The sequence below is a fragment of the Varroa destructor genome, unplaced genomic scaffold (assembly GCF_002443255.2).
Source record: "Varroa destructor unplaced genomic scaffold, Vdes_3.0 BEIS01000003.1, whole genome shotgun sequence".
Classification (NCBI taxonomy): Eukaryota; Metazoa; Arthropoda; class Arachnida; order Mesostigmata; family Varroidae; genus Varroa; species Varroa destructor.
This window is the reverse complement of record NW_019211456.1, coordinates 51,691,356-51,717,772: the sequence shown is the minus strand read 5'-3', so window position 1 is coordinate 51,717,772 and position 26,417 is coordinate 51,691,356. Positions and strand designations below refer to the sequence as shown.

At 38.9% G+C, this 26,417-nt stretch overlaps 1 protein-coding gene across 1 annotated transcript in view; it reads left to right on the top strand.

The window, feature by feature from the left end:
* The window catches only part of LOC111247358 (secretin receptor-like), a 95,963-nt gene that overhangs the window by 14,251 nt on the left and 55,295 nt on the right, over positions 1–26,417 (top strand). Inside the window, exon 3 of the mRNA XM_086985539.1 lies at positions 16,093–16,273. Within this exon, the coding sequence (XP_086841665.1) occupies positions 16,159–16,273 (115 nt within the window). The 5' untranslated portion in view covers positions 16,093–16,158. The remainder of the gene's footprint in view (positions 1–16,092; positions 16,274–26,417) is intronic.

The window sequence follows — 26,417 nt, the reverse complement described above, 5'->3', positions numbered from 1 at the left end:
GGGACTAATTTTCATCATGCTTGTTTTTAATATTATACGAACCATCGCCGAAATCCAAGTGTTGCTTGCTGGAACCCAAATGAATTGCAAGCTCACTGTCACCTTGCTGATCCTCTATGTTCACTTATTTAGGACTGGTTACGTGGAGCAACGGTTGGTTATCTTCCATCGATGCGTTATCCGAAGCTTTCCGGTTTAGCCCACCGGAAGATAAGTTAAGGCGACACAAAAGTTTGTATCATCTCAAGGAACAGAGCCCGTTCTCCGAACAAATCCGGTTTAAGTTTACATCTAATTCGACCTTGTCGAAGCCATAATGCAAGCAAAAAATGGGTTTTATTACTGTCATTTGACGAACAGAGTTCTAAGGGCTCTCAGATTTCGTGCTATAAAACGTGAACACTTATCGCCAAGTCTGGGTCAATTCGCAGTCACCTTTGGCAAAGAGGAGGCTGTAAAGTTGACAAATTTAATATGTGTGTTTATGCAGCGCTTCGCTATTTTATCAAGAAAGCTGATTTATACGTTACCTCTTTATAACGCCCCTGTAGGTCCTAAAATACTTTTACTACTGAGAGATACCTGAAGAATGGCATTGGCGCGCTTGATGGTCTTCAAAATGGTTTGATTTACTAGCAGCGTGAGTGTCAGATGTGGTATTTTTAAAGCCATTGCTGTTGCTCATACGGAGCCCATTAAAAGTGGTACACGCTGAACTTTGCAAATCGTTTAGCGAGACAAACGCTGCATAGTAATGACATGTTTCAAAGAGCTGAAGTAGCCGAAATAATCAATCATCATATTTAGAGGATTCTTTCTGTAGTATCTTGCTTCTTTTGCTGAATCGCGCCGAAGCTCGAACGCTGTGTTGTATAAAATCTAACACGATCGAGCAACATTTTTCGACATTAGCACACGGAAGTTTTAGCACAATGGCGACCTTAAGCGGTACAAGAAAGCTCTGTTTTCGTTTATGAAATAAGACTTCGTTTTAATAGAAACGTTAAAAGAGTCCAGTGATGGTGTAAAAAATAGCCTAATGAACATAACCCCAGTAACTTAGATCTAGCAGAAAATGGAACTATACAAATGTTGGCCGTTATCGCGCAAATGGCAAGTGAGCATGCAGAGCTGGAAACATGTGAAGTTATACAAGCCATGTTTTCTTAGGCTTCGTAAGGCTCTTTGACCGAATTGGCCAACAGGTCGATGTTGTTTCTTTAACTGCAGTCAGTCGTTCGAGAGTGACGGTATCGCTGTTAGTTGTTATTATGGACACGTTGCCGACGGGATTACGTATGTATATCGCCGATCGGACACAGAGGTCGTTTCCGAGGAAGACATACATTTGAACTCTACCATGCGACACGAATGAGACAAAGATCTTTTGTCAAGGCGCGCCACGGAATGAGAAAACGGCCAGTTAAACCTATTGCAGTCTCTAAATGTGTCGGTTGGCTTCCACTCGAAATTATTTTTTGATTACTTTTTATAAGTATACATACGGCGAGGATCGGAAAATCATGATTTGGCTTGGGGAAAAAACTGGACGTCTACAAGCGACTAGTGTTGTTTTCCCTGTTGAAGTTATTACACACACGGCTAAAGTCGAGAAGGGCTTATGACGCGTAGCTTGTATTGGTTGGTATCCAGCGATCGGCACGGGCCATTGTGTATTCGACCGGCGCATTGTATTGCACGAGAAATCAACGGGTTGTTAATGTTGAGAGCCAGCAAATCAATCTACTAACACTAGAAGAACAAGCACCCATATCCTCAAATACGGAGAAACGTAAAAATGCCTTTATCACTTCCAGCTACCTAGAAAAACATATTCCAACGCTTTTAACTAAGGGTAGCGGTGTAGGCGACAGGTTTTGTATGACTTGCAAATGACTGAAGCATGGATATGTTAAAACTATACGCATTAGTAATGCTCACCAGCTATTGTCGGCCTGCCATTAGAATGTTGCTTATTAAGCGGATAGACAAACGAGATTACGTTCGCCAACGACCGGACCTTGAACTGGGCAAATTTGCGCTTTTAAAATGACTCGGAGCCGTCGGACGCCCAGGAACTGATGAAATTTATCACCTTAATATCCTGGGAAATACATTACTACTGGACATTACGCAACTCTGGCACAGGTTAACCTGTAACTTACAACATTAGAAGCTCTGGGCTATTCATGCTCATAAATGTATTGCGGAAAAAAAAACTATGTTCTGACCTCTCTATTCGCGAAAACCTAAACACCTCGTAGAAAGATGCATTAGCACAGAACGAACGCTTGGCTAGAAGGCAGGCTGGATAGGACCAACTTGATGATTGTAAAACTTAGGACTGAATGAATTCGACTTATTTGGGTGTATCTGCTGCTATGCGCTGCATCCATTACCCAGTACAATGATACGATTTGCAGGTCTCCACTTGACAGAGAGTCCAGGACAGAATAAAGGCAAGACGAAGCACTTGGCATTTGATTATCAGTAGACCATTACTAATATGAACGTTGGGGTATTTGAGGGTATTTGGGGCACAGGAATGTGCCCGAAAAGTATATATGTCTATCTAATATCGCAATGCTTATCTATAAAGCTAATCAAACTTCGTTGCAATAATAATTGGTTTCTTAATCCAAATTTGGACTCAAGTTGCTTTTTATTTGCAGTACTCGACAGTCAAGTATCTTACTACGATACTTTAAGGTACAATATTTATCTCTATTACCATATTTAACTTGTCTCTGAAGTCGGTCTTAAATTTGATACGCCTATTATGCTTATTGACGTAATAAAAAAAAGAACATAATATTCAGTTTAGCTCTTATGTAGCCTTAATCTTTTGAGCTGGTAATCTATAGATAATTGTCCGTGCCTGCTGCAGCCCTCAACAGGACAACCACAAAGCTACGTCTACCTTAACGTAATAGTGCGGTTTTAATGTAGGGTATTTTTGGAGTCCCTTACGTACCCTATGAGAACTTCGGAGTTTCTAGCTGAAAGAATAATGAATGATAAGTTTCAATCCCCATCCTTCATCCATCCAAGCTTCAACATCCAAACGGAGACGAAGATCGGTTGTAATAGGGAGAAACGTCAATCAGTTGTGATGGTCACAACTTCGCTCAGCATTAAGGGAAAGATGAAGTTGATTCTCTCGATAAGCGTACTAGTATTTCCGGTACGCCAATCCATAAAAAGATTTTTGAGAACTGCCAAAGTATTAACTCGGGTATTAACGTAGTACTCATATGTAGGCACCTCTAAAAGTTGAGTATCTCGTTGGCATGTTTGCTACTCGATATTGTAGGACAAATGTTCTTATTAATTTGCATTATGTCATACTAAAGATTTCGCAGCGAAACACATTACCGGAACGTAATTCGTCACCATTATCTGCCTCCTAGGTAAAAATATTTCGTTCGGGTAACGTATTTGCCCGCTAATCTTTGGGACACGTTGGGTTTCGAAGGGACACGTGGGGACACTAGGTTAGAACCTGGGCAGAGACACTCGGTTCGTTTCGAAATGGCTGGCAGCCAGCCGTCTGTCCGATGAAATGGCGATAACGGACGTAAAACTCCAAACACAAATTTATCTCTTGTTTGCCTGCCGACCCTAACGATCCGTTGTGGTCAAGGTACGAACCCAAGCGTAGGTATGCTTCGTTTCGTGCTGGGGATAGTTTGGGCGTCTATTAGTAGCTCCTTGTTGTTATCAATTAATATCGTGCTCCTGTTGAAAGGAAAGCACTGCAAAAGTCCACACTGGACCCATGCAGACAGGATTCATACATCTAGGCTCTTGAATTGATTAAACTTGCTCCCTCAAGCAGGAGATAGGATGCTGGATTGAAATAGAATGCAATTTTTCGAAACTTGTGTCTTAGAAAAATGCAGAATTCATGGTGGGATACACATATAACTCTGTTCTGCTAGCGAAGTTATGAAGTATGCAAGGAAGTGGTGTTCAAAATAACTAAAACGTGTGTATTTATAGATTAGGTTTTTTCCTTTTTTTTCTTTTCTAATTTTCCTATAGCAAAAAAATACCCTGCAAGGAACTTTATCAACAGGTATTCAATTGAGACAGCGAAATACGCATAGTTTCAATGGTACTCTATTGCTCACTGGTTTCGTCATTATTACGCTTTACACCAAATAACGCTTGCAGTTTTTTTTCTTTCACATTAAAAGCGTACCACGCTGCAAAACACTTCGCATCCTTATAGTATTACAGCGGTATTGCAGTATTATCCCACGACGTCCTTGGCTATTTACCTTGGATTCAAAAGACGGATTCGACGAATAGAGGACGACATCGTCCTTGTCCTATGTTGGGCAATATAGAGGGAATCACATTATTGTTCGTGTTGTTACTATATTTTCAGACTTCCTAGGCTGAAAGTTTAAACACACTTTTTGTTTCATCACATTTACGTACCTACTTTTCTGGCGCCAGGGGTATATTATTGAGCTTTAGCGTCAGTGAACCTGCAACACCTGTCCTGGAAGATCCATACTTCGGGCTAGCTGAATTCACTTCGATAGGGGTACGCTCGTCTGCGTAATGCTCCACACATAGTAATAGGAAAACAATTGGAGCTCTGCAAGTGTGCAACATAAGAAGCCCATCATTCCCTAAATGTTTTACATGAACGCCTTCAGGACAAGCGCCAATGAATTTAGTAAGGGCCTAAACAGTACATCAAATATTGTATTACATCGTCGCAAGCAGTCCGCAAAACGTACAAGCTCAGAAGGTGCGTTAGATTCACTTTAGCAATCAACACATACCCTTATTCACTAGTCATTTTAGTTCGATCTTACTTATCGTCCCAAGTAGGTCATTATTATTGTTTTTCTGCTTCCTATAGGACAGTTTTTATAATGGGGAAATCTTCATTGTACGTACAGATAGCTTAGGTAGACCTGCCCATTTGGGCTACTCATATACTTCCGTAGTTAATCTTATCTTCATCTAACGTGCAAGGCAGCCATCAGTCTATTGTAACTGGTACCTAATCACATCAGCCGAATAGGCTGGTTAGACCTGTGCAACCTTTAGATGGCGCTTTGCTTTGAAAGCGATGTGAGGAAGCATAAGCCTGGCCTTACATTCGTGTAGAAACTAGTCGCGACTATATGGCAGATCATTCGCAAGCCTTAATCGAGATCCATAAATGTGTACCTGATCCAAATCATTGAGGTAAATTTCGACATCTTTCGTTGTTCTGTTTCCCTTGTCTTGCATCTGTGGCCTTCTGCCGATGCGTTTGTGGTCTAGAGGCTCGATAGTAGTAATACTGGAAATTATACGCAAGCCCATATTCCGGTTGGTGGTTCCTCGATTTCACTTACCTTTATAAGGCTAAAAATGAACGTTTGAAGAAACACTACACAGGGGATCTCCTTCAGTGTTTCGCAGACAAAGTGACTCCGATTTAAAGTATAAATTATTTCGATTTATGCACAATGAAGCGTTGTGAGTGCTGAAGTCGGGAAATGAAAAGCAAGTAGTTACTTCACAAGGCTCCTAAACCAACATTGGTTCTTCAATTAAACTAATGTATTTTAGTCATGATTTAAATGATGATTTCGATCATAGACAGATACTATTAACAGCACTACCGAATACTGTTTTACTGTTAACTTGAAGAGTTTGCCTGGTACGCTCTCTTAGCAGCCCTGGCCATTGTCGAGAAAACAAGCAATTGGAAAGGATGTTTTTGTGTTAAAATTCAATAAATATCGTATGATCTCAGCTACAGGTATCCAATATGTCATATGTTAACGTATATTCTCGTTAACTGTTATTGATTCAATAAAAGCATCTTGGCCAGGGTTCAGCAACATACACACGGTACCACGCAGTGGGTAAAATTTTCGCAGTATTTCAAGTTATTGTTACGAGAACCGTCATAATAGAAGTAATAGTTTCTTCAAATAACTCTTCGCGAACAATATCACGTATTGATTCGGTAACATTGAACCGTGCTTATCTAAGGACTCTGCATTTGGCTATTTTTACTACCTCTTCCTCTCTACAGTTGGAAATACAGAAACATCGGTCCAGTCAGATGATTCAAGTGTCTCAAAAGTACGGATCATAGTAAATGATGGTGATGGGAACCCACTGCTCTAATAAGATAGGGCTTTTTTTTATTGCAGAGACCCAACTATGAAAAAATCATCGCGTTTCTACCTTGTTTTGTAGGAATTAAGGATTGAAAATAGCCTTCAGTGTCATTGGTATTCTCTTAGCCTGGATTAGCTTGGCGGCAAACTTTCTTACGCTAAGCTTTATGGGAAGCAATGAAACGAATGCAGTTATATTCAACACACACTTTCAATCATGTCTCATTACAGAAGCCGTAAGTGCTTTGTTCATCTTAAAAAGTTCTGCCTTATCTATTGTTGGTAGCTTCGGGGAACATTAGCGATGTAGACGCTGCTTATCGCATTCTTGGACAAAGCTGTTGTTGAGTTCCCGATTTTCGACTTCAAGAAAACGGGGGGCTTTCTAGTTCAGAAAATATGCCCACACATCTTTACAACACCTACATTTTGTAAATTTCCTTTTTGAATTTGTAACAAAAAATATTATGGATATCAAATGTTGTGGGATTGACCTAAGTTCGACGTGCTTGCGGTCTTCATCTAAGTTTCTTTCGGGATATGCGTTTTCGAAAGTAAGTTGGTAAATAGGCTACGATATGATATGTTTTTTAAGCTGTCGACGCCCTACTTATAAGCGATAATGTATTTTTTGTTAAAAGTTACAAGGTTGCACGTAAACGTCATAGTGTTTATTACTGTTGATTTAATACAATTTGTAACTAATAAATAAAGTAGGGAAAGCAGCCTTTTAACATCCACTGTGGGCTAAGTAGTGATAGCTTGCAGTGCGCTTAAGTTAAAGTTCGATAATATCCATTTGGCTTGTTGTAGCTGTTAATAAGTCATTTTTAAAATGCTTAGCTAAGACGCTTCTTCAATAACTTAACTTAGATCTTGTCAAATTTAAAAGACCTAGTTGTTAGATAGAGTTTTTGTTTTGCTATTAGGTTTTCCTCAGCTAATCAGCACATCGAAACGTTCTTGTTCATATATTGAGGCTAACGATCAACTGCGTAGTTATGATCAGCATTATCTAATCTCATTATTATAAATGGCCTGCTAGAGAAAATCGGCGGTAGGACCAGCTAGGCCACCTGCCATTTTTCTGGAACATATGAAGAATTGATACAGATTGTGATTAAAGCAAGGTGATAAGATCATGCATCGTCAGCGAGTAACAATACTGTGCGCCGTTTATTACCCCATCATGCGCTCATGAAACGTTCAGGAACTTAACATATCCGGCGGCTTCTTTTTCGAATAAGTATCTCGCCAGTTTACGTCCGAATCTATTCGGCACTACCGTTGAAGTTACTCTGTTCTGCTCAATGACATACTGATCCTCGTCTCGAGGGCCGCACAGACCGCCCTATGCCTTGTCCAAAGGAAGGGTGGACTCCACGCGACCTTTCGCTGTTAGTAATTGAGCAAATCGCCTCTAGAGTACGCTATGGGTTCTATTGTTTACGTCGGTTCTGTATTGGGAAATTTGTTCACTTCTTTCTTTCAGACTTAGTCGTTTCGTTACGGAAAACACAAGACATGTTTCCAGAAATATCGTATTGAGTCCTGGAATATCAGGACCTCCTTCGTAATCTTTAACCTCACGATTTCTGTTCCTAAAATGATTGGACCAGTATAGAAGTGTTACTTCATCGAAGGTTTTGTTGGCCACGGTTTTCAGCAATTTTCGATAGGTTTTAATTGAATAGAATCGAAAAATGGAAACTAAATTATTATGTGTTGGTTTACGCCACTAAACTATATCTTTACTTTTAAAAAAAACATTTACCCTTTGGAAGCACTCTATAGGCTTAAAGTTACAGATAACTATAAACTTAACGTAAGCATTTGCCAAATTTCATCTGTCAGCGGATCATATTTTAAAAGATGTTTGAATTTTTTTTGCGTGTTAGCTAATTCCAGGCGAGCTGACAATTCGGAAAATTAAAATATTGAATTGCTACCACATGTAGACGTATAATAACTTTAAAATGTAAATTATTAGTAAATGATAGCGGAAAGAACAAGGAAAAGTAAGCAAAGGCATGAACGATTTTATTGCTACTATTTATAGATAAAGTGTGATAGCATTTACGATTTATCTGTAGTGCAGGCCATCCTCAGGTTGGTCTCCGCAGTGCACTAGCTTGGATAATAAATTCCCGTGGTTTTTTTACCATTGAGAAAACACCGATTTTTTTTATTCCATTAATTAATTTCCATAACAATTAAAAATATGTTTATATATTCTCCGTCATTGTCCAGCACTTTTTTCCATATTACCGCAAAATTATGTGTGTTGCTCCACCGTAAGGTTTTTCAACTAGGTTTTAAGTTACTGACCCGTGTTAAAGGTAAGGCCACGAAGGAGACTGCCCAAATAGCGAAAAGTGAAAATCCGTGGATGCAAGATCCGGAAAACGTACAGAATACAACAAAATCCCCGATTTGAAGTACAAGATGGCGGTTTTGACGATCTTTGCCCTGAGTGGCTTCTTGTTGTCGTGGCGCAGGATAACCTGACCTGGTCTGTGTTTTTTTGTTAAATAGTTTAATTGACTCAATGCGATTAACCCAACTAAACGTGCCGATTAATTGTCTACTTCGTAAAAAGGATACTCAGTGAATCTCAGAGCCCCACCAAAGGCAAAGTATAATCCTTTTTGGATGAGGGCCTGACTGGGCTCTAAGCCTTGGCTTTTTTCCTTAAGTCACCTACTCCGATCTTTGGTTTATGTTGTCGTACAGATATCACCTTCCATAACAATTTTGGAAACGACTCTGTGCAAAAACCGATTATTGTGATCGCGTGACGCCCAGTAGCGAGGAAAATGTTTAGATGCAACGTTAAGCCGCAATTCTTTGTCCAACGGTAGTATTGCGGTTGCAGCTCAATTTTTCCGCCTATTTCCGGGTTGTTTGTTGGTCGTCTTTTTCTAAAGATGCCCTCAGATCGTCGTCATCGAACTTAGACAATTAATCAGCACAAAAGGCATCTTGTAAGTCCCGTTTGCCGCTTTCAAATTTCGTAGCCTATTTTTGAGCAGTCTTTTCAGTGATAGCATTGTTAGCGTACACAACATTTTTGGCAAAATTTTGGTTTCAACAAAATGCGTACTACAGGGCCACTTTTTTTTATTTAAGCAGGAATAACGATCTTCGATAACTTAGTACAATTGCAGCACGCTGATAGAACAGGACAAGCACTTTTGTTCGCTAAAGGTAAACAACAAGCGAGGAAAAGCGGGGCGTAAAGGCTTTCAGAGACCGCGGGACCTTATTAGCGTAAATAAACCGTAATTAGCCTGTGATATTGCCTGTAGCTGTTTTTTTCTTCATGGTGGTCAGGGCGTTTTCGTAACATATACAGGGGGCTCAGATTTAATTTGTGTAACCGAAAGAAAGTTAGGTTGGTGAGAAATACAGACACCTTTAAGTAGACATTTAAAATTCGAAATACTTAAGTAAATAAATAACAAAGTATATCATTGTATAATTACAAAAATATAACAAGCGTTCACTGAGTGCTGTGTTGGTTAAATATTTTTGGTCTAGTTCAAGAAGGGGGCGTCTATATCTAGAGTATTTTGTATTTCCACTAAGATCGTATATAATTAACAATGTTATTGTATCCTTAGATTGAAGTAAATTGAAATGTGTTTGCAATATGGAGTGCATTGATTCTACAGTTTTAGAGCTTACCATAGGACGTAGCAACGTCGGAACGCGAGTGTGGTATCCGGCCTAAATGAAAGTACTGCAACAGATGCTGTTAGTTTTAGGCCTAAAGTCTCGCATTGACGGTCTAAGTTCGTGTTATAAATTATGCGAAGACCTCGGTATAGCAAACGTTTGCCGATCATACCGAAAATATCGAGTCATTGACACATGTTTCACTGCGTCAAGCTAAATAGTGGAAATTGTAAACTAAACAATTAAATTTAAGACTCATGTTAGCAGCACCTCGAACTTTTTTAACGTAAATTTATTTTAACCCTGCTTTGTATAAGCGTGCAAGTAAGGAAACTAGCCATAATTAATGTAACAGCGCCACCCAGACCTTCATCTATTTCGAAACCAATTCATTTTTTGCAGTCCGTTGCTTTGAACGTGCCATGTTTTTACGGACGCAGTGTTGTTTTCAGTTTCCATCTATAGTTATTAACCGATGCCAAAGCTCCAACTCATTGCTCGTGAATCGTTTCAATAGGGCTCAATGCGCGGTTAGTCTTTTCATATGCAGTGTTTAACAGACATGTTCTGTCCACAGCCCCCCTATCCGATAGCCATTTCTCTGTGTCATCAGTAGCAATTGCAGTTTTTGGCCCCTTGTAGGCGTCCGTTGCCAGCAGAGCTGGGATGACCAGCTTCAAATGCAGATGTTTAGAATTCACGCTGATAGGGTATCTCCGTAAACGGCGTTCATCTTCGTTTTAATAATGTGCATAGGCGTATTGTTTTTTTCAAATGCAAAATTTTTGTAACAGCTCGATATTCAGTTTTTTTCATTTTTACCGAAATATTAATAAACGACTGTTGTAATAAACTATAGCGCGTCCGATATAGCTGAAATTCACAGGGTTACAAATGTTCGACACGTGTATAATTATATCACAAGGATATTTTTGACAGGTAACGCTATCTTTATGTTGATGCTACCTATGCATATGCCTTACAAATGCGTATTTTGAAAATTTATTTGCAGGAAAACATAATAAACCACATAAAGTAATAACTAAGCCAGAAAAACAAAAACATAAACCAAAACTTTTTTACTATCAAAGCCTCGAAGAAGTAGGTATGGTTCAAACTCTGTGCTTTCATGGTCTAGAACAGGTCTTAGAATTAGCCCTATTTATCATTCTTGTGCCTACTAGCTTCTTTAGCAGGAATTAAATCTCTGGAACCTAGAAACCAATTCAGAACTAATACTGAACTTTAATTTAAACTGCTACTAAAGAAAAACAGTGTGAAAAACGTGTCCGGTAAAAGTAAATACGATAAAGTAAGATTCCACCTTCCGAACTCTTCGTGCGAACAAAACAGGGTCTTTATTTTAGTCTTAGACTGGGCAGAACGCGAGACTGGTAAGCATGCTAGCTAAACAAATATACGATAGAAGCTAATAGCTAGGAAAGGTATCTGAAATTATAGCGGGAGAGTAATTGCCGCTGAAACGTATCGTGAAAAGCCACACATAAAAAACATAATCGAGCTCGGTTATTGCTAGGCTTGAGAGAAACCATAACATGTAGGAATACTCAGAAACGAGTTGGGTAGGCTGCTCAGCCGACACGACGCATTTACCTTAAGGGAAAGGGCTTTTCATCCGACCTCTCAAGGTGTCCATTTCTGCCATCGCATCTAAAACGGTAATTTAGCGTCAACAAAATCGTCGTTCTAAAAGTTGCCGACCGGAATGGCTAGCTTGTCTCAGGCGTAGATAACATACGATCTGCTTTTCGTATGTCAAGCAGATACGATTCTGTGTGCAATAGGATTGGCTGTCTGCTAAGAAGACTGCTTACTTATGACTAAAGGAGATCGAATTGACATCTAGCTGGATTAACATTGATCTTTGACTTATCGACTTGTTAGCCGCTATCGACTTGGCGCATGTTAATACCCAAAACTCAATAATGTCAAACGAATTTTATATGAAATTCTCTAACTGGGAAGGAACTCACTACAAGTAGAAGAACCGGAACTTTATAATAGCTTCTCATCGTCAGGTCAACGGAGCATTAGAAAGATTTCTTAGCCCGTTTCTTAGCCAGTCTTCAGCGACCTAACCCATCTGGTTCGAGCCGCCGTTTGCGTGCAAGCTTATATTTTTCTCATCATTAACGGTTGCGCCTTCAGTGGGGATCTGTTTAAAAATTAGGTCGCTGTCGAGTTTTCTAGATATTGCGATATATATATATATATATATATTGCGAGATATATTCTAGATATAGAGTGCATGACAATAAATTTGCGACTCTAGCAGACTCGTTGTGGGGACTCTTCCTACAAAAAGTGGGGCAAACGTCCAGATTCGAACACAGGAAGTTATTTAAAACTAGCGAAATAATAACAACGAAATGAGCGAAATAAGACTCATTACCGCTGCACCTTGTTTCTCTATGTGCATGTTTATCGCTTATTTCGATTTATGATCATATAAAAAAATAACCCTCCCCATTTACATGTACTGGCTGTTTAGTATGTGTCGTTCACGGGGTTCGAAGCAGCAATTTCTAGTTATATAGACTATGGAACGGGGAATTATATGCGCAATTGAAAAGTAATCAGCCATTATTGGGACGAATACGTACGAGGAAGTTCGTGAGAAATCAGTTAGCCGTACAGCTTATTTCTTTGTAAGTTTCAATTTCGTTTTGTGTCGTCGGAAAATTTGCGAAAACGTTTTGGCTAACAAAAATTCGTTAGTCACTGCTGAATTTTCAAAATGGCTGCGTCAAAAAGCTGAATTTTTAAATTCCCTAGCATCGGTCGCTTGCTCCAGTTAAACTGATATTCATTTTCGAAAAGAGGAAAGTCCTAGATCTCGACATATAGGGACTATATAGGGTTGCCCGGGATCTTACCGATATCTAAAACTATGCGTAGCAATCGATCGCACCTACAGCAGTCCGTACAGCCTAATCTTCCTCACAATTATGACCAGCCATGATTTAACGAACTCTGTCGGCCTGCTAGGAGGGGCCAGGATGAGTTCAGGTGTTTTGCGGACTTATACCTCGAAGTAAGATCTCTTAGAGTCCACCTGAAGATTGTGTGCCGAAAGGCTTATACCTTGCAATGACGAAGACACCTACCTCAGCAGCAAGAAATAATCTGATTCGTAAAGCTGAGTGCCCATCGTATAAAAGGCTTCCTCAACCTCGTTCTTGGTTAGCTGATCAACCCCAATCGACTATTTCACCTATATATATATATATATATATATATATATATATATATATATATAATTAGATTCAACGATTCGATACAAAGAGACTTCTTTTTGATCTCGGCAATCTAGGGGCAGATGATCAGTAAAGAGAGGCTTACTTTTTGATGACGGATATTATCCGGGCTGTTTTAGATCTGTAATCCAATAAAACAACGGGTTCGGATTCAATAAGGAACCAGCACCTAAAGCATACTCTCATTTTAAGCAGTTGCTTGATAGCGCTGTTTAATTAATACTTCCGAAAAGGTGCTCTAATCTATCAACCTCGGGGCGTGGCATAAGTTTATGTTACAAACTGTTTGTTGTTCCGGCAACGACAAAACTATGTTAATTATGGAAAAGTGCTGGTGTAATCCTAGACCAACAGCATGGATTGTGACATGACTGATCAGGTATGCCGGCTCGTAAGGCCCTGCTGCGCGATATTAAGGACTCACTGACTAGCTAGACGCTAATTGTCGGGTTCGTACACTTTAGTGTGGCTTTCCACTTGGCGCCAAGGGACGACGTCCTTATATTTTTAGCAGAGGAAGGAGTTCCCACAAAAATTTTGAAACTCCTTATGGCTATTTTTCAAGCGGATTGTTTCCCGAAATGCACTTTTCATTGCAAGCTTGCCCCTAGCCTACGTAAACTATTTTCCTTACCTCTGATTATTTCTTTCGTCGGACGGTAGATGCTTTTTATCGTTCGTTGCAGATGCAGAATAGCAACTATAGCGATGCTTAAATGCTTATCATATCTCAGTCACTATTGCCCTCCAGCTATTCGACCTTAAACTAACCTAATGGTTGTCGGTATAGACGCAATATTGAAGGGCCTCCTAACGAACTGTGCGGAGCTAAGTAGGCTCAAAGTTGTCTTAACTGCGTTCTCGGACTTTATTCCTCGGCATGAAGTCAACTCGTTTGTCTTTTCGCTGAGGCACTCCTGTTCATCGAAGATTTGGGACGAAGTCTCAACTTACCGCAGCTTTAACGAATGCTTCACAACCGAAAAGGGCAAACTTGCGAATGTAGCCGCAGAGTAGTATGAATCTGAAGCTATCGTAAAGCATGCACGGATAGCACTGAACGGTTCAAATCGCCATGTCGTGTGTAGATACGTGGTGCACGGTCTTCATCATAAGCTAGATGCTGCTTTGAATCTTCATGAACCAAATAAAATGGGTATCTGTACCCGACATGTGGAACGGTATGATGGACTTTTCCCCCTTTCGACATCTCCATATGACCCACTCCAAAAATGAATCTTGTCTGATCTCCGCGGAGTCGTTCACAAGAGGACGAAGATACGAAATATTGTTATGAAGTAGTTTTTATAATCTGCCTGACAAAGGTTCTCCGAACTGGACTAAGCATTGTGGCTCATATTTGTTATGTTACCTCAAACTTTTAGTTTAAGCGTACTTGTAGAATACGAAAATCGTCGAGGAAGCCTGTAGATATACATCCTTGTGAGCACGAACGCTGTGTTTCATTTGTTGGCTATGGCGTAGTCTTTACAGGTGTAAGTTGCATGGAAACTATATCATTTTAAGTTTTTTGATTACCTTATCGGCAGTTTTATATTTTGCATCATATCGTAACACAATTTTTATATACGTATAGTATTACTCTTTAGAGAAAGACTTAGAATGCGCATACTTAGCACCAGATAATTCCAGTCCGTTGTCATTATTACTGCTCGTTACGAAAGTAAGAGGCAAAAAGTACCAATAAAAAGCATGACTTACCTCCGCTATGCTATAGGTATTCTTTAAAATGGCCTGAACTGACGAAGAAACACTACTACTATGATATATATATAGCTTTTCATGATTCTATGGAAAATTATACATATAGTATTATATATGATGCTAGGAGCGGAGCTTGCACCGGAGGTTGTCTAGTCCTAGCTATATCTAACGAGCAGCAATTTAACAGATGGAGCCGTAAATTTTTTTTATATTGGAAACACGAAATATTATTTGTGGCCTCCAAAAGGACTCTGAACAGGCTCTTATAGAAAGGTGACTTACAGTGCTTCAGTGAGAGGCTTTGAAATGTTGTATTTTTTATTTAGTTTAAATTATCGTTATTATAACAACAGTGTTTATTTTTAAATCTACCGAAATTTCTCGCTTGAACCTATGCCTAATGCCTAATTTCAGAATGGTCTGCCTAAAATAGGTAATTCTATGTGGTTAGCTTCCGCGAATCGTCTTCTAAACAAACGTATTAGCAAAACGAAGATGTCGATAAATTTTACCACTGGCCAAACGCGTAACATCAGTATCGAGTCCTCTGTGCCTTTTTGATATAATTATGGATAACTTGATATAAACTTGCTGCTATATTAGGATCATTTTTATCGACCCCTTCTGGCTCGCTGTATTTGGCAACATCTTGACACGTAACTTAGCAAATCAGAATGATTTGAGCGTAATAAGTAACTGTCACAGACAAAACAAGGAGCTGATATCACAGGAAAGAAATTTTCAACTGCAGATACGTTCAAATAGAGAAAAGTTAACCCATAACATCACTTGAGGTTATGATGAAAAAATACTAGCGATACTTTGATGATATCAATAGTGCGGTTAGCCTCTATTGAATGCATATAAATATCGGTTCCAGCTCATGTTAATGTTAGCGAATTGAAGTAACCTCCGCAAAAGACGTTAGCAAGACCAATGAATTGGAAATCCCATGCGCCTGTGGTGTCCAGCAGTGGATTGTTTAGAAAATCCTAGCTTTTCATTAACAAAAACAGGCCATAGGTATGATTCGCTAATATCTTACTTACTACTTCCTGCTGGCTGTTACGAACGCATTTAGATCGTTTCCAATTGCGAGTAAAAAAATTGCAAAATGTCTGAAATTAATTTCGCCCCTTAAGAGGGCCTATTAATCCGTTCATAATGATTTGAATTGGACACTCTCAAAAAATGAAAATGTTCGAGGGCTACTAATAGATTACGTTACAAATTAATGGCGTCCAAATTGAGTAACTGAAATTCACTTTCAGGTGGTACATTTTGCAGAATTCGTCGGCATAGTACCAGCTAGATCTAACGGCTAATAGACCAAGACGATGGAGACCGACGAAGACATGATGAAGAGGTTTCTTGCTGAAGCTAAACGTAATTGCCTGTCTATCGCAAATAATGGCAACGACAGCTCTAACGGTGAGCTTATAGATACTAAAAGTAAGTTACAGACGTTTGATCATAGAGATGAAGCCAGTTAATGTACGCATAGAGCTGACAACCTCTTGTTAGCTTCTAATCGACTCTAGAATAGACTCGTTGATCTTTTCGGAGAGCTAATCTTATTTCAACTGACTTCTATATATATATGATTATGGTATAATAGGTAACCCAGGTAAAGTGAATCGTCTATTCCCGAACACGACCTGCAGGATTCGTCGGTGTTTTAATATGTTTAGTAAATACACTGACCGAAACGATCGAAATTTTCTAAATTTAAGATTTTCGACATTTAAAGGCATGGAAAAAAAGCATTTCAGATCTCTTAGAAGGTTGGTTGTCACCATGCTTTATATATATTTTCCCCCAGCTTGCCTCTGCACCTCTGTACCATCTCTACCATTTCCTTTCAGAGAGCCACTGTAATCATTTACAAGGGCAAAAGCCCAAAAAATGGTTCCAGCTCCTATGGACGCGCGACGATATCGGTTGCAGTATTCGATACGGTCTTTAGAGTGCCGAGATCATGGCATGCTCATGCAGTTGCAATCTTATTTACGGCTCTCAGACTGTGCTTATCTATAAACTTTTATAAGTCGGATTACGGGTTATTTAGGGCCAAGATTCATGCGAATCAACGGGTGTCCTGTTCTCCCCTGTGCAGCTTCATAAAGGTTCACCTACCATGGTACGATCCAATTTTTTTTTTTGCTTTGTATGAACCCTCTGGGATCTATGGGCGACAAAAGGCTCTGTATCGGAACCAGAACTTTTACTGATGGCATCATGAAATAAAGGAACCGTTTCTTGCTAATCACCTCGTACTGGCCACTTTTTTTTCTCATCATTCTTCCCTTCAGTGTCTTATTGACCGTCATCTTTTGCGTTTGGTCTTTATTCTTCCCAACTCAGAACCTCTGGCCCTTCTGTGGAAACTCTAATATTTGTTTGTGAATATTTTTTTCATTTTTATTATGTTGTTCTGTGGTTTTGGGAGCTAATAATAGCCGCAAAGTTAACCATTTCAAAAAAATGCCCACCATATCATTTGCGAGGTACTTCGTTCCGCTTCTTATCTTCTAGTCATTTTGTTATATATATATAAACTTATAAACTCTGCTTGTGCCCTTAACTTGGGATAATAATTTAGGAATTTTTTCAACGCTTTCATTACGTTTTATCGCTCTAGCGTCGTTATACTTATTGGTGTTGTTTACAACAAAATCATTTGTCATCTTCCGCATGACATGATAAGGCAACTTATAAGGCTTCTGCTCTTTTTCTAACATTTAAAATATTGCTGATCGATGGCCTTCTGCTTTTTCTTGGTAGCACTATAGTCTCATCGCTGTAGAACTTCTGGGTTTCTGGGCGAAAATTTATGACAAGTAATTTTTACATCTCTCCTTACACTTAACTAGATCAGTACGGTCAAGGAAGCTTTGAAAAGATGTAAACATATGATACTCCTATGGTAAAATATCCGGCTTTACGGCGGATGTATCAGAGTTTCTGATCCAGGTTCTCTCGGTTTTTGCGTGTCCCTAAAAATGTATATCTTCTAGCACTGTCGTGCCAGTTCTGCTGAAGTACTTCTAAAAGACCATCTAGCTAGAAAACTATCAACGCCTTTTCCACCGAACATAGTTTTTTAAAAGTACACTGGTATAATTACTTTGACATCTAATCGAGATTGGCATTTTTTGTTTACTTACATCTTGATAATGTTCTGTCCTATTCTTATACCAGTTGAATACGCCCACCTGTACTAGCAAACTTTTTTCTCGAAGCTCATTATATCGTTAGTTACGCTAACTTTGGTATCCTGTGTAAAATTATTCAAGATCATTCGCGAATAGGAAATGGGATAATTGCAGTTTGCAAATTATGGGGATGTTTTTCAAAGTAGTTGTCTCAATTTGAGGGGTCAGGTTTAAACAACGATCTGAGGCAGCCACGATAGCAAAGTTCGTCGACTCTATGTTACGCTACGAGGCTATACAGGTCATGAGGGTATCCAATGTATCGCAAATATCTAAGGTACGTGTGACCCACCACTACGGCTAGATGTGCCTTCGTCTCTCATAGTTGATAGAACTAGTATATTCTTATTATATTATTTTAGGTTTGACGAGATCCTTTTGATCCTTAAACTTGTTCATCTCATGATTTTATCTTATTTGACAGTGAAAAAAACGCGGTCCAATATTCAAGCAAATAGATTCAACTTCGTTTTATCTTGTATCGAAACCTTTTAGAAAATTCTGTCGTATGCTGCTATTTCACGCGACACTTTTGAAATGATGCTAAGATGCTGAATCGGCAGAAATACGTGACCGTTAATCTCTGATTAGCGGTTGAATTCATGCATTACAAGCATAGAGACCAAAATTAATTTTGATAAAAAAAATTTTAATAGACTACTGGCAAACAATTTAAGAATTAGCATTGCTCTTTCGATAATATAACCTTAGAGATACTAAAACCATACTTATTTTATTATAAAAAAAGTTTATCCTCTGTTATTTACTTTTTGTGACTATCGTATAGGGAATATTAAAACAAGTAAACGGATTATCCGTATAAAGTGTCCGCCAGTTATTTTGTAGACAAATTGTTTTCATTTCGTATTCCAATAATATGCAAACAATACGTAACTGTCGCTAATAGTGATGCTATAATATCTTTTGCCTTCCTCACCAGTGTCTCCATTCAAAGTCAAACATGGTAAAGAAGGCGGTGGTTTTCATGATTAAACGTATTTTAACTTAAATAATTTTATTGAGGACTTAATGTGTAAGTGGAAGTGACTAACGACTGATTATGAAAACTTAATTTTGATACGCCTAGGGTCAATTTATCAAGTCGTAACGGCAGTTCTGTTACGCTTAATTATCTTCGTCGAGCAGATTTTTATCGTCGTCTATTCCGAGATGTAGAACCCAGCGTACTTATATGCCTAATAAAAACGAGCTTCTGGCATGAAAAGAGAAAAAAAAAGACCAGATAATATTATTTTATTCGGTCACTGTAATGCCACCTCGGCTGAGCATTTGTTCGTCCATAGCTGTGTATGATGTTACGGCCATTTCTGTCGTAAACGACGTTGTCAATACGACACGTAATTTCTTTTTCAACTTCTGCCGCTGCTGTACTTAGCTGGCTACATACGCATTTTTTATTTTATCTGCTAATTTTCTGTAACTCTTGCATGAACATGCCTGTTTATCGCTTCTTACGTTTTTCTGTGTCCTTCGTTTTCGGCAATACTTGTTTTTTGCATATAGACTATCGACGTCAATTGTCTAGAGAATATGTCTAGAGAATCCCGGCGCAGTTTTTTCACGCTAGAATAACAAATTGGTTTTCTTCAAGTTCGAGAAACATTAACAGGTTATTTTACGCATGTTGCTTACGAGCGATGCCATATTATTGCAAATGCTTTTCTTCAAGCTCTGCTCGCCCGTTTTTGCCGTGAGCCCAAGTAATAATCTTCGTGGGCTCGCTGTGAGATCATTTAAAGGCATGTCTCCCGGAACAGAACACAAACACTGTAAACAGATTCGCAGACGTCCATATTTGCTACAAAGCTAGGCTTTACATGCGTAATAACTAAATAAATAAGACGTGAAAATACTAAGGTCTTGCATGTATATACAGGTGTAGTATATATTTGTTTTCAATCGTTGTCGCCGATCTCTCTGAAAAAAGGAGTGCAGTTGCTCTACGTTGTGCAAAAAAAATTCGGATGACTAGACATGAAGTCCGTAGAAAACCTATAATTGAAAACAATCATTTTAGTTTTTAAGATCCACAATTTAAAATATACGAGGGAAACGTCCCGTAACGTCTTCAGTTCAACTGCATGAGCATAAATAACCCGCCAGGAAGAGCTTTTTTCCAACAATTTTTGGCAATTCAATCAGTGCTAAATGTTCATCTCTGAATGTGTATCGGGTATGAGATATAATCATATTTAAACAACATGGCGCGCCAAAGCTATTTCGTAATAAGGTGAAAAAATAATGATTGAGCCTAAGCGTTACTTGAAATTTTTTTCAACAAAATTCAAGTATCGCCCATGTTTCTCAAAGTATTGTTATATTAATGTATCCAGTACAGGAACTCTGTTCCAAATGTAACTACTCACTGACTGTTTAAACCTACAAGCAGTTCGTATGACAGACTTCATTAAGTTGATCCCAGATTAGCATCACAAAAAAAAATTCGAATTAATTCTTGATATCAACGCCGTGCAAATCAGCATTCGAAAAAAGTAGACTAAAGGCCAATTAATAACCAGCTGTGTGCGAGGGTGAGAGAGAGAGGGAAGCTACGCGTCGTATTGGGCTCCGCTTGTCTAAATCCTTGGCGCTAACAGATTCGATTTTTTTTTTGTAATAAACAATGCACCTACGTTTATGGAAAAACTGCGTCGTTTTCGCAGTTCGAACTAAGATCAGCTGTTATTTGCTTCTGTCGTACTGGACTAAATCCCCTCCCCAGAGTAGAGAACTTTCTTTTGGGTAAAAAAGAATCGACTACCTACCTTATTGCCATTTTCCATGTTACTTCTCAAAAGTCCGAGAGACACTTTCATAATGCGAATTAACAAATTCTCTCAAATTAAAACGCCGGAAAATTAATCAGAGTTGTAGAAAACAATTATCGATAAACCTAGGTTTTTGTGATAAAAGTTAACCGTCGTTGTGAAGAACAGAATACCAATTGCCAACCGGTTGGTGTCTGCGAATTAAAGAAGAAATATTTTGAAAATAACCGGTGATTTCTTGGGTTTCGAACTTACGCTGCAACTGAGCTAAGTGATAACTGTACGTTAGGTATGAGACTTTTTGTACACGAAAAAAAATCCTTTGAACGATTCAGTCTTAAAAACAGCTTCTAATAGAATTTCCAGATGTGGTGGAGCACCTTGTATATGCGTGTATGGCGTAAAGAAGATTTGCCTAGTAAAAGGATCACTCGTGAAATGCAAACCGTTGCCATAAACTTAGATACATCGAAAGAGGAACAAAACAGCCTATTGCTTTCAAGATACCATATGGTGGATTTATCGATTTGTCTGCATTAATCTTATAATGAACGTTTTTGAGCTTAATATCACGGCTAGACTTCTCACGGAACCTGTATATCCAGCGGTGTCGTTTTTTCGATGATGACGACACAAGTTGCACCGTATGTATGTTTCGAATTTTTCGTTCCCGAAGTATGTCTCTTCCCGGATCCAAGTCTAAGCCACAATGTATCCCTAAGGTTAACGTCATCCACTAGGCTACCATGCGGAAGCCAGCTGCGCTGTATGCATTAACAATGCGAATGAGTGATCCGTTCCCCTTCGTGTGTAGAGTTAAATTCGCAATCACTGTCGCACGTGACATATTTGTTGTTTTCCGCTCTTTTATAATGAGCTTCCTTTTCCTTTTTTCCCTTGTGCGGAGCGTTCTTCTTGACAAAGAGTGAAAGAATAGGTGATACAATGAGTTCCAATGAACCTCAACGAATCTCTCGATAGAAATCAATGCGCCTCTGAAGATGTGCCTTTGAAGAATCTGCCAAGCTAGAGGTTCGAAAAGTGCGGCTACGATAGTCGGGTGCTAGCCTCTGGTATACATACAGATCAGTTTTAGAGAGGGCACATCGGCGTTGACGTCATGACGAATGACCCAGAAGGAAAATGAAAATGGGTTACCTATCGCTCAGAGCGGTAATATTGACGTTAGATAGCTCTCGCCGCAAGAGAAAGCCGCGAGTTACCTGGAATCATGAAAGTGGAAACCACCACCTGGAGATCGCTTCACGAAGCCAGGCAACGATCTGTCGACGAAAAATAACATGTCTGGCTGAATAAAATTTACAAGTCAGCTCCTATACATGAGTGCACACTTCCGATTCTGAAGAGGCGGAGGGAAATTTGCAGCACTCTGTACGTTCAAAGAAACGAGTACCGTCCGGAAAGGTCAATAGTAGAGAGCATTCTATTGAAATGTTTACAAGCTTACAGATATTTTTACGAAATTTAATTGCAGTTATTTAATTAAGTTGAAGAAATTTAATTACCCTTGTTTGATTACTCCCTTACACCCGTTCTCTTATACAATTATCCTGATTGTATGACTACTGCTACTACCATGATATGCCTGCCCATTCTGGGCATTCCGATCCCCTGCAGCAGTACCCCATTCACCTGTGTTAGACGTTCTGTTCTCTTTTTGCAGTAACCGGTAACTCTGTTACTGTTAAAACATCACCCCATTAAAATTATCCCCTTACTTCTCCGCGGTTATTCCATTAGCTCAAAGTAGATCTAGCGATAACATTCAATATTCTTTACATGTTACGGTGTTCGTGTTGAAAGGCTTCACTCTCCTTTGAATTAGTAAAAAAAAAGATTAGGTCGTCTACAAATGATATGCAAGTGAGGACACCAATTACCGGTACCTTTTTGGATTCTTAATTGTTCCGATTGATTGTCAAATATGAATCGATTTTTTCGGCGGTTCAATTTTGTGCCTATTATCAAGTAGAGCTTTAAAACTGCTCTTAAGATCAATAATCATAAGGATTATTTCTATAAAGGAGAGCCGTTTACATTTTCGTTTGAGCCAAAAAGCCTTCCTGTTGAGCCCAAATTACATAACAATGATTAAGACCGTTTTCAAGATAGCCGATACACACATATGCGCGAACCTGAATAGGACGAAGAGTGGTGATGATCAGAAAATTACCTATAACCGCCGAGTTGGGTGAATCCGGCAATACTTAAAGAACTCCAAGAAGAACTATTGCTGCTGAAACTCAGTTACCCCACAAAACACCAGCAGTTCATTGTAGATTTCTGCTCTGTACAAGTTAGGTGACAACTAACTTTTGGAGTTAACAGCTTGCAGCTAACTAATACCTTGCAAACCTTATCGACACAATAAATTTACAGAAACCTAAATAAACGATCAACAGCGCTGGCTTAGTACTAGACGGACCTGTAGACCTCCCCCTGCACCTGTTTTGTGATCAACTTATCTGATTCACTGATATTACACCCAGCTTAGTATGCATGAACAATAAGAAAACTAACCCTTATTCCGTTGCAATTACTCTGTTTCACCTAACTTTTATCAGCCTATTCTTATATGTTCACCAGGAAAGTCAACCAGCTTTAAGTTTGTTTCACTCGTGATACGTCGATTTTTAATACATTTCTAAAGCGTCATTATGCGGTTTTTTTTGGTGTCGGGTGGTTGACCATGTCTCCGAAACGGCTACGGATAGGATCGTTTGCGGGCTGACTTTTGAGTTGCGTACATGAATCGAATTGGCCTTTGCTCGACCTTTGCCAACTCTGAAAATTGACCTCTCTATTAATTCCTTTTCCGAAGAGTCACCGAAGTTTAATAGTTTTTATTTTTTCTTCAAGAAGTTCCACATATTAAGCTAATTTTGAAATATAGTGAATTTTTTTTTAATGATCTACAGTTTGAATGGTTGATGACTGTGTTCCTGAGACACCGCTAAGGCTTAAGAATCCTCAAACTCTTTCTCTTTGGTTCAGAGACACCACCAAAGGTTGAGATTTTCTTATTTGTAATTATTGATGGTTAGTATTTACCTATACTTTTTGACATTTTGGCATTCTCTACAAATAAGTCAAGGAAACTGTTTGTCACGAAAATATATTGGTAATTTGCTCAAAAAAAGCACTCGTAGGGCATATTATTGTTACTTAAAAAAAAAAAAACCGGTACGACCAACAGAGTTCTGCGAATTTTCATTGAAAAATATCAGCTTAACATCTGATTTGCGAGAGCTTAGAGAGAGTTCTGTTGCTTCCTGTTTGCGTTTGCTTCAAAAGCTATAAAGTCAATAAAGCTAATTGTTGGGATCCGCTGTATAAGTAACCCTTCTATTATGCTCATCGCGGTACAGGCAACGAAATACATAGAAAAAATATTTTTCATATTTCGCTGTTAAAAATACCTGTTAGTTCAAAGGTGACAGAGATAGGGAAAACAATTCGTGCATCCGACCCGACCGAGAGAACATTCCCCGTAGTAGCCACAAGCAACCATTGGATGGACCAATAAGTTTTCTACGTAGAAGCTTCAGGTACAAAAACGTTTTTTAATAGGGCACCTATAGAAAAACTGTGTTAGTTTGATAAAATAGTTCAAGTGGGACGAACGTTGTTTATGACTATCGTAAGGAAGACAGTACATATAAAAGGTGCGGCATATTTTAGCGGACTGTTGTTGGCATACGTTCATCCGCCACGCCTAAAACCAAAAGAAAGCCAGTTCTTTATTGCTGGGAACTTGCCATCAGCTATTATCCAATCTTTCTGTTCCGGATGCAGCCCTAGCAAGATTAAAAATCCTCCGATTTTACGTGAAATCGAAAACCGACGTTTTGCCAGTCTTCATGCGGCTTTTGAAAAATATGAGGTAAGTTTTCATGAGACCAACCGAAAAACGCTCAAGAGAGTTTAGGTTTGCAAAGCTCGAAAGTTTATCAAAGCGGCTTAAAAAACCATCATTAATATATCTCGATTTTTGCTACAAAATAGATTGACTGCCATTTGAGAGGAAGATATATCACTCGCTAGTTACGTCATCCAGATAAACTCTAACCGTTACAACTTTTAAGATTCGTGTTATTTGCATCGCGGTCGGAGGTGAGTATAGATGACTGTCGCAGAACTTCTAATACATGCAGCACATTTCGTTTAGATAGTGCCATAAAAAACTAGATATAAGAAAATGTCCCAATCAAGATCTTCGTAATGATTTTCTAATGAGGGTCCATTTGGATCCTGCGCCGCTACCGTGAAGTGACGGCAAGTGGAAAAGGAAAGCTTTTAAAGAAATCGCGGAAAGCTATTATTCAATATATGTATTATACGAAGGAAAGGTTCGAGGACACTTCGCCTATTCTAATTACTGTCCCAGTTGATGCAGCAATGAAGATAACGCCGTTCCGAACACTCGTAAAACCAGCCATTAAGCACTATAAAATGAGCATGGATTTTAAAACTCCATATGGCGTTGTCTAGAGTTCGGAAGTCAGGTAAAGGAAGGCGTTGCCGACAATGTTGGACGGCTCCTTGGGCGTCTTCCATGAAATACAATTGAGTACCGCCGCCCGCAACAACTTAGATCGTTCGTCCAACTTGTAGCAAAATCCCAGCCAGCACGAAGTAGTCAAGTGAATTAATTCGAATTCAATATGGCAAAAAAGCGACGTTGGTCGTGAGATAGGAACGCCTTTTTGCTAGCGTTGGCCACGAGTCGTAACACGACGACTGTAGCTTTTTGTGAGGCCAAACTGGTTCCGTTGAGCTATACGATACTCCCTAAATACTAAACAGCTTGTAACGTCAGGTATTAATATCTAGTCAACCCATATACGGGGCGTCCAAGAATGTCTATACTGTTTGACGGCTCATTCTGTTCTATTATCAAGATGCTATGAGTAGGCTAAGATCGATTTCTAAGCACAGAATTTCATTTCAAAATGCTGTCACACCTGTGAACTTAGCGGAAGTACAATTTAAAAAAACAATTTTGGCCAGATGACTTACGCAACCTGTAATGAATCCGATAAAAGTAGAAAAAGACTAGGCTGAAATTAATTTTCGAGTGAAGAAAATTTATTTAAAGTTATGCCGGAAATGTGAAATTAAGCAGAAATAAGTGTCGGCGAGATCCTTAATTAATAGGATAAAAATAAAAAAAAAAAAGCTGTACAGGATGTTTATAGTCAACGTTACCGAGGAGCAAGAACAAAAATTAATCTGACTTCAATCAAAAGTTTGCCGGGCAATTAAGTCGTGAGCCTGGCCTCAGCAAATAATGTCCATTATATTTCAACAATGCTGTCAATGGAGATATATATATATATATATATATCTCCATTTATATATATATAGTGTATATAGGCGAAAAACAACAGTTCGGTCCTAACCTATACATTTTGTTGGCGACAAAATGCATAGCTGCTAGGGGCGATAAAGCTGAGCTCAAATTAAATCAGGTAGTTAAAAAAGTGGAATTAATTATTAAGGTCATTACATTTTCTGAACAATATGAAACTATGAAAAAATGTGTTAAATTTATTAAGAATTAGTTCAGCC